Source organism: Saccopteryx bilineata, chromosome 2 (genome assembly GCF_036850765.1).
Source record: "Saccopteryx bilineata isolate mSacBil1 chromosome 2, mSacBil1_pri_phased_curated, whole genome shotgun sequence".
Lineage (NCBI taxonomy): Eukaryota > Metazoa > Chordata > Mammalia > Chiroptera > Emballonuridae > Saccopteryx > Saccopteryx bilineata.
Window position 1 is genome coordinate 16,106,277 of NC_089491.1, and position 13,381 is coordinate 16,119,657.

At 46.0% G+C, this 13,381-nt stretch overlaps 1 protein-coding gene across 1 annotated transcript in view; it reads left to right on the forward strand.

The window, feature by feature from the left end:
• BRINP1 (BMP/retinoic acid inducible neural specific 1) overlaps positions 1-13,381 on the forward strand; it is a 185,606-nt gene that overhangs the window by 105,326 nt on the left and 66,899 nt on the right. Inside the window, exons 3-4 of the mRNA XM_066256381.1 lie at positions 3,590-3,780; positions 11,511-11,680. Coding sequence (XP_066112478.1) covers positions 3,590-3,780; positions 11,511-11,680 — 361 coding nt within the window. The remainder of the gene's footprint in view (positions 1-3,589; positions 3,781-11,510; positions 11,681-13,381) is intronic.

Here is a 13,381-nt window from a genome sequence, read left to right on the forward strand (position 1 = left end):
ACCTGCTAAGAAAGAACCAGAACCCAGCTTTGCCTTAGTTATTTTAGGAAGCAATACAGACGGTGGGCCTTGGGTGTGCAGCTGGTGAACACCAGGAAGACTCTGGAGGCTGTTGAAAAGAACAAAGAGGAACTGAGTCGTGGGCCTATAATTTGGTAGAGGGGTGGCGTTATTCCTTTGTTTTTGTACTGGTTCTTCTGTGGCTTTTATATTCTCCTTCTCAATGTCTACATTAAAAGAGTGATTTAAGAATCAGGTTGCAGTTTTGTACTTTTAGCTCTACCACTAACTAGTTGTGTGACTCTGGACATGTTGTGTATTAGTTTGGAGAAATGTAGACATAGTCACATAAAAAAATAGTAACCCAAGGTCATAAGTTATAAATAAAAGTGGTACATATGTAATATAGTGATATAATGATAACATACAACATATCAAACTCTATATTTGTCTATTATATGTCTATGAAATATATGCACATTTCTATGCATATATGTAACTCCATAACTAATGTATATGTAATCTAATAAATTTCAGAGATAATCTGATGAGGAAAGACTCTTCCTCAGAAATATGATGATTCTCATTGTCTTTTATCGGTCATTTAATGTTGAATAACAAATGGCTACACAACTCAGTGGTTTGATACTGAAGTATGTATCATCTATTTTTTATTTTTATTTTTATTTTTTGGTATTTTTCTGAAGCTGGAAACGGGGAGAGACAGTCAGACAGACTCCCGCATGCACCCGACCGGGATCCACCCGGCACGCCCACCAGGGGCGATGCTCTGCCCACCAGGGGGCGATGCTCTGCCCCTATGGGGGGTCGCTCTGCCGCAACCAGAGCCACTCTAGCACCTGGGGCAGAGGCCAAGGAGCCATCCCCAGCGCCCGGGCCATCCTTGCTCCAATGGGGCCTTGGCTGCGGGAAGGGAAGAGAGAGACAGAGAGGAAGGAGGGGGGGGGTGGAGAAGCAAATGGGCGCTTCTCCTATGTGCCCTGGCCAGGAATCGAACCCGGGTCCCCCGCACGCCAGGCCGACACTCTACCGCTGAGCCAACCGGTCAGGGCCAGTATGTATCATCTCACATTTCTGTGGGTCAGGAACCCAGGTGTGGCTTAGCTGGGTGCGCAAGCCCTTGCCCTTGCTCAGTGTAGTCATTTCAGGCTCTGGCAGGAAGGACCTATTCCCAGCTCACACGTGGTACTCTTACTGTCCAGTTCTTTGTGAGATCCCAGTGCCACCACGGCTGCTGGCTGCAAGCTCCCCTGGGTTCCTCTCCATGGGGCTCTCTCCACAGAGCAACCTCTCAAAATGGCAGTGGACGGTGGGGAAAGGGAGACACAGAGAAAGAGAGGCTTCCATATTTTGTAACCTAATCTTGAAAGTAACACTTCATCACCTTCATATCTAGTCTTTAGAAGCAAGAGGCTGGGTCCACTTCCTCACACACTCAATAGGAGGAGATTACATGGGGGGGGGGGGGGTGAAACCAGGAGCTGGGATTGTTGGGATTCATGTCCAAGCTACCTATCACACCAATAAAATTCTCCTCAACTGGCTCTCATGTCCCCTACCCTGTCCCCATATCTGGTCACCCCATTTGCCCCATCTTGTCTCCTCCAAACCCCTTTCTTCCCACACCTCCTGTCCTGTTCTGCTTTTCCCATAATGCATTGTTTCTCCCACTCACTCACTCTGCTCCTGCCCTTTCCTCCATGTGCATGTGCGTGTGTGCGTGTGTGTGTGTGTGTGTGAACAGCATTTCCATTTAAGTCCCATGTGTAATTTAAAGCTATAATTCAACTGGGACCTCCTCGCTGCAGCATCTCTGAGAGACCAGAGAAGTCCGTGTTCCTCCTTCTGTATCTTGTAGTCCTTGATTTGTAATAAATTGGAAATTTCTTTTCCCTGCTAGACTGTGAGTTTCTTAGGGACATGGGACTATGACATGCCCATCCCACTTTTGTAGACATCATACTTTGCACCCTGCCAGGGCTCACTGGGTGCTGCTGATTAACTTAATAAGTAGCCAGACCGTGAGTTTCTTAAGGACATGGGACTATGACATGCCCATCCCCCTTTTGTAGACATCATACTTTGTGCCCTGCCAGGGCTTACTGGGTGCAGCTGATTGACTTAATAAGTACCTATATGTAAGGGATTGAGCTCACTTTATTTAGAATTTGAACTATGTTATGCATTATGAACAGAGATTCCTTAAGCAGACATAGACTGTAAGCTCTGAAGCTTCGAAATGTATTCTAATGTGAAAGCTTTCTTCAGACCCATCTCCTTTGCATGGGGTCAGACTCCACCCCTGAATTACCTGGGCGTACCCCTGAGGGGTTCCCACCCCCTTGGCTTATTCTTGTTCCGTGCCCTTTTCTTCATCTGTCTCCCCCATCTTGTGGCAGGAGAGGAGCCCTTTTCTTTAAACTCTGGTTCCCATCACTTATCAAGGCTGATCTCCAACTCCTCTTGGCTGGTCTGTTTCTCCCAAAGGACCCAGAGCTTATGACTCCAGCAGGTGGCAGAGCTGGTTCTTCCTGGGGAGCTCCGTCTTTGGCAGGAATGGAGGTCGTTACTGAGACAAGAGTAACAGGAACCAAGGCCCTCTGCTGGTCCTCAGTGTGCACGCTCCTTGTTCATTGTCCATGAACCTTTCACCATTTACGTGTCTGGGAATTTGTGAGAAAACAATGTTAGAAAACTTTCACACTGAATTACTGCCTGGCAGTTTCCAAAGGCATTTTCATACCTTGTGTTTCATGGAAGTTGTGCTCCATCACTAGGAATAGAGAATAATCTTTGGGTTACGTAGGTAAGGGAAGGTAGGTCCAGAGAAGTGGCAAGCTCCGCCCACACTCTTCCCACGGAGTTTGCTGGAGATGGAGTGAGAGCCTGAGTTGGACTCCCAGGTTCAGTGCTCTCTGGTCTTGATTCATTCTACCGTTTACGAAGGGAGAATGGAAATCTCCCCACACAATCTTCAGAGCACAGCTTAATTTCTTCCACATTGTTGTGGCATCGTGAAGTCATGTGAAATTCTTGAATTAAACTGAGCTCTGGGCTTAGTGTTTGCTTTTGTAACTGTCTTAGAACGGGTCTCAGTCTGCATTGTGTCTTAGACCTTGTGCCTCTGTCTCTTCCTCCTCTCCTCTCATTTACTCATTTGTTCCCTTATTTGTCCAGCTATCATTCTTACGAATTCTACCACATAACATGCACCACATGCCTAGGAAGATTCCATCTCTCTGGTATCATTCACAGGCTACTGAGAGATGAACAAGTACCTGGACGACAGTGATGCTGGGTATCCCTGTTGCTCTGAACGCAACACGAGAACACGACTGTGTCTATCTGGTTTGTCAAAGTATCCCGGTGCTGAGACAAGTGTCCCATAAATATCTGTTGGCTGCGGAGTTTTGGAAGCTCCAGGTCTAGGTATCACTTGACAAATATTAGAAAACAATTGTAGTCAGTCTCTCACCCGAAGAGGGATGTCTGGCTGGGATGGCGGGATAGACTTTGACTTGGGGTCAACGTGGGTAGTTGAAGATTCTTGCTCCTCTCTCCTGCGCAGGGAGTTTGCCCGTTGGAAGGTGAGGAACACAGCCATCGAGAGGAGAGACCTGGTCCGCCATCCAGTGCCCCTCATGCCGGAGTTTCAAAGGAGCGTCCGCCTGCTTGGCAGGAGACCCACCACTCAGCAGTTCATCGATACCATCATCAAAAAGTACGGCACACACCTCCTCATCTCTGCCACCTTGGGAGGTAGGTCAGCAGCCCCTGGGCCATAGCCTTGCCATGTTTGGGTCTGGGATAAGGGGCAGCGGGGAGGCCCTGGGGTCACAGCTGAATTGACGTCTCTGTCGCAGTACATCATTCAAAGGTGTCTATTGCCAGATAAGCTGAATTGTCATGGTTCCTGTAATCGTATCAGAGCAGTTGATCCTGTTCTCCGAGACGGTCTAACTTGAGAGTTGACTACCTTCTATGGAAGCGTAGCTTCACTTTGGAATTAGCTCAGTTTGTTGGGAATGCTCAGTATGATTTTTATATTAGTTCCTTTTGAAATGTAGTCTAATCTAGGGTGGTAATTAAAATTCAGATGTTGTTCAGAGAATTGCCTTTGTTAATTTAAGTGTGCTTTAGGGACTGGTAAGTTGAGATTGGCATTTTACAAAGAAGGTATCGTTTGTATCTTCTATGGGCTGGGAGTAGGTTCCTCGGAAGGTGGAGAGCTCCACCCTGCTCAGCCTTTCCCATCCCTCCCACCAAGTCCAGTCAGTCTTTAGGGAAGTAAGGAGAAGATGGGTGGAGAAAAAGGAGCACAGCAATGCAATAAAAGGGGTGTTGGTGGGGAGAATGGCATCTGGATGCGTATGGGTCTTGCCTGCATTCATCATGGTTTATATTACAAGTTACAATCCTTCTGTAATCAGTCTCCTACCACAGAGACTGGCTCCGCTGACGTTTGGGAAACCCCTTTGGTGGTAGAGTACTGTGCCACCTTCTCAGGGAGCTGCTAAGTGGCATTTGGGTGTGGCTTATGGCGGTGAAACAAGATTGGTATGATGAGGGATGCTGGCTGGTGGGAGGAGGTGTAGCTGATTACAGGAGATGGCCGTCTCCTTCAGAGGAGAGTGAGCGCCATGAGCTGGGGTGGTTGTTCAGACTGATAGGAGGCAACCAGCCAGATGGAAGGACAGTGCGAAGCGTTCTAGGCTGAGCTCGCAGGGTGCATTTGGAGGAAGTTCAGGTTAAAGATTTAATGGCATGAGGAATGGGGATTGGTTTGGCAAGTTTATCTGTTCTCACAATAATCTGCAATGCTTATGGAATATTGGACCATTGCGGGCACTGTACATTGTCTTTAGTTCTCAGAAACTGCATGTTCAGTCAAGTCATCTGCATTTTATAGACAAGGAAGCGGAGATTCAAAAGAGGTGTGGCTAGTAAGTGACAGAGCTAAGTTTTAAAGTTTTGGTTTTATAACATTCAATTTATCTAAACAAAAGGTTAACTTTTAATTTTTGATTTAGGGCTTTCAGTCCACAAAGCTTGCATTAGTTCTTGACCCAACAACAGTCATGTCTTTAACTCACTAATCTATCCACCAACCCACCCACTCCCAGAACAACCAACCAGCATGTGTTTGTTGCTAGTCAGAGATGCGGTGAGGTCAGACTTCGAATGTTTAATCGTGGAGTGTAAATTCTATTCTCTTGTACAGTGAAAACAAAATCACTTCTACATTGAGTGTTTCATTAACCTGTACCCTTTTCTTTGAACTTCTCCCACTTCTCATTTTACCTGAAAACAAATTATTGCGACCGATTCAGTTCTTTTATTAGAGGCTGTGTTCTCCTGGAGTCCCTGGAAATCCCAAATAACAAAGACTTTTCTTTTGCAGTGAAATATATTTTTAATTTCTCTAAGGCGAGATGATGAATTATTCACAGAGCCTTGTTCCTCTGCTGTTTTTACAGCAAAAACATTTTAAAATATGCAAAGCTTTGGATGGAGTTCTGGTGTTGGACAGTGGGTCCTCCGTGTTCCCTCCACGTGGAGGAGCGGGGAGAGGAGTGGAAAAGACTGACTGTTGATTTTGAACACAATGTGCTGGAAACCCTGTGAGCTCCTTCTTACATCATCATTTCTTTCATTCATTCATTTGTTCATTCGTTCATTCATTCATTTATTCATTCATTCATTCATTCATTCATGGGAAGCATTTCTTAAGGACCTCTTCATGCAGTGGGAGAGAAGGGAGGTGGTCAGTTGTAGTGAAGAAAAGGGCAGGCTCTGGAGTTTGATTGCCAGGCTTCCCTTTCTGCCTCCTGCTCCTCCTCAGGTGTGTGTCACCTTGGCAACGGACTCTTCCCCTAAGCCTTGGTTTCCCCTGGTATCGGTAGGAAATAACTAGAGTATTTCCTTAATTTATATTGTGAGGATTAGATTAAATGAGGTGTCTACAGTGTTCAGAGCAGTGTTTGCCACCTGACAAATTATCGCTGCTGTTATTATTATTATTATTATCACTGTTATCATTCAGAGGGGCTAAGGAACTCGGGGACTTGGGATTAAGGCCCTCTGCTAGACCACTCCCTGGATGAATGGGAGACATCGAGAAATTGATTCTTCTGTCTGGATGTGAGTTTTCTTGTCTAAATAGAAGATGGTGCAGGGAATTTTATTCAGTATAATTTTTCCTAAGGAGAACACAGTATCCGTTTAGGAGAAAGGCTTTGATAAGCTGTTTGAGGTGGCAGGTGCGGTCCTGAGGGCATACTCAGACAACAAGGATAATCCGCAAGCCGTCACATCCGGGACGAGTAAGCGCATTTATATGGCTCCCAAGGGAGAGGAAGGTGGAAGAAAGAGAGTGAGGAAGGAGAAGTGGAGATTGGGGGGGCTGAACTAAGAGGTTCACATTTTTGGTGAAATCTATTAAACTCCTAATATGGCTGGTGTGAGTGATCTCCATGTGGAAGTTGGGGAAAGGAAGTTTGGGGGGGTCTAGAATGGCACACAGGAAAACCAGTTTCCTTTGGTTCCTTGGAAGATTATATATATTTTGACCCAAAGGAAGCACCTTGATATGTATGATCAAGCTCTCATGCGTGTATAGACAGATGTGTGCACATGTCTACTGTACTCGGATATTAACTTAAACTATATATGCTCATATATACACACTCAATACATACATGCTTACTCATTGGACTCATGAATATGGATGCCATGTCCACATATATGAGTATATATGAGCTTGTGCATGCATGTAAATGTGTGCATAATGCATGAATGTCTATTTTTGCATGAGGGTTCATGTTCTTGTACCCATGTGTATGTTTGTGTGTCTGTTCATTATTGCCCACCCTGCGTTTTGGGACAGCTCTGCTTGGCTAAGATGAAGGCTGAGAGTAAAGCCACAGGGGCTTACTTAGGAAGGGGTAAGGGTCGCCCCAGTAGCCTGCAGTGCGGACACCCCCATCGTCCATCGGGAAGTAGTATCCCCTGTTGTCTCAAAAGGTCACATGATCAGTTCCCACCTCCACCCCCATCCCTGTGTCTGAGTCCCACCTTGTTTCCCCCTGAAAGTCGCGCTGCAGAGAGAGAGGCGGAGCCCCTGGGGGACAGAGACCAAGGAAAGGCCTGTGTGGGGTGAAGAAGCAATTTGCAGGAATGCCCAAGTGGGAAAGCCACTCTAAACAGAGCATTCCCTTAATAAACAAGAAATTAAGTCTTAATAATGCAGCAAGGAGCCCATTAACCCCTCTTGATCTAAGGTTTGCTGCTGCCAGTTCTCAGTCCAGAGGGAACAGGGCTGATTTCACCTTCTCTTCCCTTGGAGAGCCTGAGCTGACAGTTGGAATATTTATTTCCTCGGCTGCCTGCCTCTAACTTCTAGCATGTTCACTTATTTAGTCATTTCCCTTCCCACCTGTCTATCTGTTTGTCTGCCCATTCAATCATCTATCCACCCACCCAGCCATCTACACGTCCTATATATATATTCTTCCGATGGTGACCCCATGTCTGCTCTTCCTCTGACCTAGGGGAAGTGGATCCAGTCCTTGTTTCTCCAGGCCACCACCCACCACCCCTGAACTTAAAGTCTAATTGGATATAAAGCCATTTTCCAGCCAAATCTATTCAGGTTGCTATGGCATTCAAAGGATCCAAGATCATGTCCTCTGGGATAACTGGTGAAGGCTTCATGGAAAACTGTAAACATGAGTGTCTTCTTCTAAACTCAACTCAGATCTAGGCACAGGGAACCAGAGATTAATTTTGATGATGACAAATCTTACTGAGATATTTCAGTCTAGTCACTGAGGCAGAAATGCCTATCCATAAACACTGGAGACTTGGATCATTTCCATATTTATTCATTCACCGAAAAATACCGTGATCATTTGGAAATCAGCTAAACCACACCCATATTGTGCTAGGTAATGACAATGAAATGACAAGAGACTCTTGCATCCTCCCTGATGTCACAGTGCTTCTCCTCTAGGGAGGGAGGTGGCTACTCAATAGGCAGTCACTAGAAAATGTAGTAGGTGATGTATAGAAGAAATAAGAGACTGTGGGAGCATGTGAGTAGAGTTCTTAATCAGTGGAGGATTCAGGGAAGATTTCCCAGAGGAGGTGTTGTCTTTGGCGACACTAAAGGGATGAGTGGAAGTTAGCCAGAGAAAAGCAGAAAAGCAGACTCCCAACAATGAGGAAAAACAGGGCGCATTTGTGCAGGATAGAGCACACCTGGAGGGTGGCAAGGGAGGCAGCTGGAGAGGCTAGATTGGCGGGGCCCCTGGGCCCCTGGCAACAAGGACGGAGGCCCCCTTCTTCCGGTGCCATCGCACTCTGTGCATCCAGTACCTTCGCTGTCCGTGCGGGACAGTGACATGACCCCTGTGGGTCCCTGTTTCCATAGAGCAGTGTTGTCCAGTGGGAATCAGTGTGAGTCACAGTGTGAGCCACACAATGCTATTTTCAATTTGCTCATTTTCAAAAGTAGAAATAAAAAAAGGGAAGAATTAATTTAGAAATGTATTTCACTTAATATGTCATCCAAAATATTATCATTTCAACATGTCATTAATAGAATAAACTATTAACTGGATATTTAACTTTTTTCTTTTTACGTTGGGGACACCCACTGTATAGCTTACACCACAGTGCCCTCAGTTGGGGCCAGCCACAATCAGTAGTGTTCAGTAGTCACACTTGGCCCGTGGCTCCCGTACTGAACAGCAGGCAAGTAGTTTTCAGTGGCTCAAGAAGGGGGACAGTGTCTTTATTCATTTGTCACCCCAGTGCCTGCTAAAGTGCTGAGCACACACAAAGTGGCCGGTGCTCGCTGAACTGGACTGAAGGGACAGGCTAGGGAATGAAAGAGGGAAGGTGAGTGCACCCCTCGGGGGTGTGTGGGTGTGGGGGTGTGGCTGGGAAGCCCCCAGGAAGCGTGTGCCTGAGCACGTCCTGAAGACTGCCTAGGAGTTTTCCAGGTCTGGGTCAGAGGGGGGGTGGTAAGAGGAGGTGACGTGAATTGAGCCCAGAAAGCTTATAGGATGTCAACAGCCAGACATTTAGGGCAGAGATAGGATGGCGTTCCTTGCAGAGAGGAAAGAGGCCGAGGAAAGCCTGGGAGGAAAATGAGTAAGAATAAATTATGGAGGCGGAGGGATGGTGTGGGTAGTAGACACAGACAGCGCTGCACACGCAGGCAGGAGGCAGCTTGTGGGGAACTCTCCATGGAACCATGTTCTAGAATCCGTCGTGGAGGGATGGCAGGCAGAGGAGTTCACCTGTGAGTCCCCACTGTGCCCACTTCCTGTGATAACCACTGTCCTTCTGAAAGTAAATTGTTTTTTTTTCTCTTCAACTGGAAAAACATCAGCATTCTAAAGAAATTTCCGTTATCTTAGATATCAGGCTTTTGTCCTTAAAAAGGATTAACAGCATTTGTTGTCCAGCTAGCCTATTGTTTTGGGTTGATTAGAAGAAGGGATAAACCTCATTCAATTGCTATTTTACAGTGATCAAATAATGGTAGTTCACCCTTCCGCAGTGCTTACTGTGTGCCAGGCGGGAGACAGGTACCGTATGTAATTAACTAAGCTAATCCTGTGGCAACTGTGTGAGGCAAGTACAGTGTGTCCCCAACCTTCCACCGAAGGAACTCAAGCATGGAGAGGGGACTTGCTCATGCAGCTCCTGCAAGTCCAGGCGCTGCTTTTCCTGCCTCTCCAAACGGTGTGATTGCTGCAGTGCATTGGACACTGATGCGGGGACTTGACGTGTATTAATTTATTTCTGTTTCTTAATGACTATGCGAGGTAGGTGCTATTCTTTCCCTAAGATTTTAATGAATAAACTGAGGAACAGGGAGGTTAAGAAAAATCCCCAAGTTCACTGTTAGCAGAGGGTGAAACCAGATGTACAATGATCAGAGCTACATATCTACGTGGTAGGCGTACCCGAGGCTTTCTGTCTGACGTTCTGGTGAAACATCTTGTCGTGCAAAATAAAAGGCACCAGAGGTAATACTGCTATTAATCTATGCATGTGTTTCTAAGGAAAATTCCATGGAGTGAAATGTGTCAGTTTCTATATTTGTCCCTGTCTCTGTCTCTCCCATCTTCTCTCTCTGTGTATCTAACTTTCCTGCTGTCCCGCCTCTCCCTCCAATGTAACTGCTTCTCCACTGCATTCTCAGAAACACAGTCCCACATATATGTAGGTATTTAAGGGGGGGGGAATATGAATTAATTATTCATTGACTACTATGTATATACTAAGCACTGGGCTTTGTTTAAAGGATAAAGACGTGGCTGATATAGACAGTGTCTGATTTCACAGAGCTCACAGGTCAGATTTTTCTCTCTAATAAGCACATAGTTTTTCCCTCCTTTCTCTAAACTATGTCTTATCTCTCTATTATATCTATTTACCATCTATCTATCATCTATCTATCTATCTATCTATCTATCTATCTATCTATCTACCTATTATCTATCTATCATCATTTATCCATCCATTCATCCACCCATCCATCCATCCATCCATCCATCCATCTGTTCATCTATCTCTTCAGTCACCTGGCCATCCATCCATCCATCTGTTGTCTAGGAAGGGATAGCAGAAGAGAGAGAAAGGAATGGAGGAAGGAAGGAGGGAAGAGGATAGGGGAGAAATGAGAAGAGGAAAAGGAGGAAGTGGATGATGAGAAGGAAAACAGAGGGGGAGGAGAAAGGAATGGAAAGGGACCATCTCTGGCAGGTCCATTAATTTACAGAAGAGACTGAACCTCAAAAAGAGGAGGTGAGTCATGGGCATGGAATGATGCCGGCGAGGGCTAAGAAGCGGATTAGTTGGGGTTGTCCCTGATGACTAATAGTTTTTCCATGATCCTTGTCTTAATGGAACATGGCTTTTACAGCTATCTATGGACTAGTTCTCTTCCATTGTGCTCTTTTTTTTTTTTTAATTTTTCTGAAATGAGAAGTGGGGAGGCAGAGAGACAGACTCCTGTATGTACCTGACAGAGATCCACCTGGCATACCCACCAGGGGGCAATGCTCTGCCCCTCTAGGGCATTGCTCCTTTACAACTGGAGCCATTCTAGCACCTGAGGCAGAGGCCATCCTCAGTGCCCGGGCCAACTTTTCTCCAATGGAGCCTTGACTAAGGGAGGAGAAGAGAAAGACAGAGAGAAAGAAGAGGGGGAAGGGTGGAGAAGCAGATGGGCGCTTCTCCTGTGTGCCCTGGCCGGGAATCGAACCCGGGACTTCCACACGCCAGGCTGACACTCTACCACTGAGCCATCCGGCCAGGGCCTCTTTCATTGTGCTCTTGATCTTCAGTGGCAGGAGGAAACTTGGGCAAGAAGAGTGGGAGGCTTGAGGGTCCTTTTGGCCTCTACACTCTGGAGCTATTCCTCCTACTCCGAAGCTGGACAGCCTGCCTGAGCTTTTTTCCTTTCCATGCAGGGGAGGAGGCCTTGACCATGTACATGGACAAAAGTCGCCTCGACAGGAAGTCAGGGAATGCCACTCAAAGTGTTGAAGCTCTGCACCAGCTCGCATCGTCCTACTTTGTCGACCGGGATGGCACCATGAGGAGGCTCCATGAGATCCAGATATCAACGGGAGCAATCAAGGTACGGCTTGAAGGTGGATTGGGTGGGGCGGTTCCTATGGCAACAACACTGAATCCAGTATTCTGGATGGGAACATATAATCCCTGGCTTCATATCCACGTACCTAACAGTACCCCCTGCCACTACTCTGACTAATGCTGTCGAGTGCCCCGCAATAGTATTGGCACTGGCCATAGGCACAGATTTATTGGACAGCCCTGGCTATGGGCACAGCACAATTAACAACAGTTCTCTCATTCCCTCTGAAATTCTCCTGTGTGGATGATTTTCCATCTCTCTTCCTAGTGAAGAAACTGAGGCCACAATGGGTAAACGATTTTCCCATGATCACAGACCTAGCAGGAGTCAGATTACTGAGTTATAGTAATTTTTTAAAGACCTGCATTTTTTACTTCCCACTCCCATTTTTTTGTGACTCAAGGGTTAAAGACATTTGCTCAGGGTTTCACAGATAGAGAATTCCTTAACAGGGACTAAAACTCTAATCTCTAGACCAGGGGTCAGTGAATATTTTCTGTAAAGGGTCAGATAACAAATATTTAAAATTTTAAAGCTCATATGGTCTTCGTTGCTAAAGCTCAATTCTGCTACTGTTACATAAAAATCAGACATAGACAATAAGTAAACAAATACATGTGGTTGTGTTCCAATAAAACTTTATTTATAAAAACAGGCATGCTTATCTCCACCATGCTCATTGACACCAACGCTAGCCAACAGACCTTTCCCAGATGATGGAAATGCCTTGGTCTGTGCTGGCCAAGACAATAGCCACTAGTCATTTGAGGTCATGAAGCCCCTGAAATGGGGCTACTGAGGAACCAAATTTATAAGTTTATTTCATTTCAATTAATTTTAATTTTCATGGCCATGCTAAATCGAGCACCTGTACACTTTTTTTTAATTTTTTAAAATTATTTATTTATTCATTTTTTTAGAGAGGAGAGGGAGAGACAGAGAGAGAGGAAAGACAGAGAGAGAGAAGGGGGGAGAAGCTGGAAGCATCAACTCCCATATGTGCCTTGACCAGGCAAGGCCAGGGTTTCAAACCGGCGACCTCAGCATTTCCAGGTTGACGCTTTATCCACTGCGCCACCATAGGTCAGGCTTCTTCTTTTTTTTTTTTTTATGAAGTGAGAAACAGGGAGGCAGACAGATTCCTGCATGTGCCCAACTGACTGGGATCCACCCAGCATGCCCACCAGGGGGCAATGCTTGGCCCATCTGGGGCCTTGCTCCATTGCCACTGGAGCCATTCTAGTGCCTAAGGCGGAGGCCATAGAGCCGTCCTCAGCACCTGGGTCAGCTTTGCTCCCATGGAGCCTTGACTGCAGGAGGGGAAGAGAGAGATAGAGAGAAAGGAGAAAGAGAAGGGTGGAAAAGCAAATGGGCACTTCTCCTGTTTGCCCTGGCCAGGAGTTGAACCCAGCACTTCCACACGCTGGATGGATGCTCTACAGCTGAGCCAACCAGCCAGGGCCTGAGGACCTGTAGACTTTTAATACAGTGCCTTACAACACAGGAACCAAAAAAACATTCCATTTTCAGTGCAGTAAATTCAGCGATTGCCTTTATAAAGAAAATAAGGGAGGGCATTTTTGATAAAAAATTGATTAGTTGTTCTGAGGGTTTCAATGCCTACTTTTTTGCATCTCAATTTTATTTTAAACCAGATTATTCCTGCCTTTAACTTCTCAATCT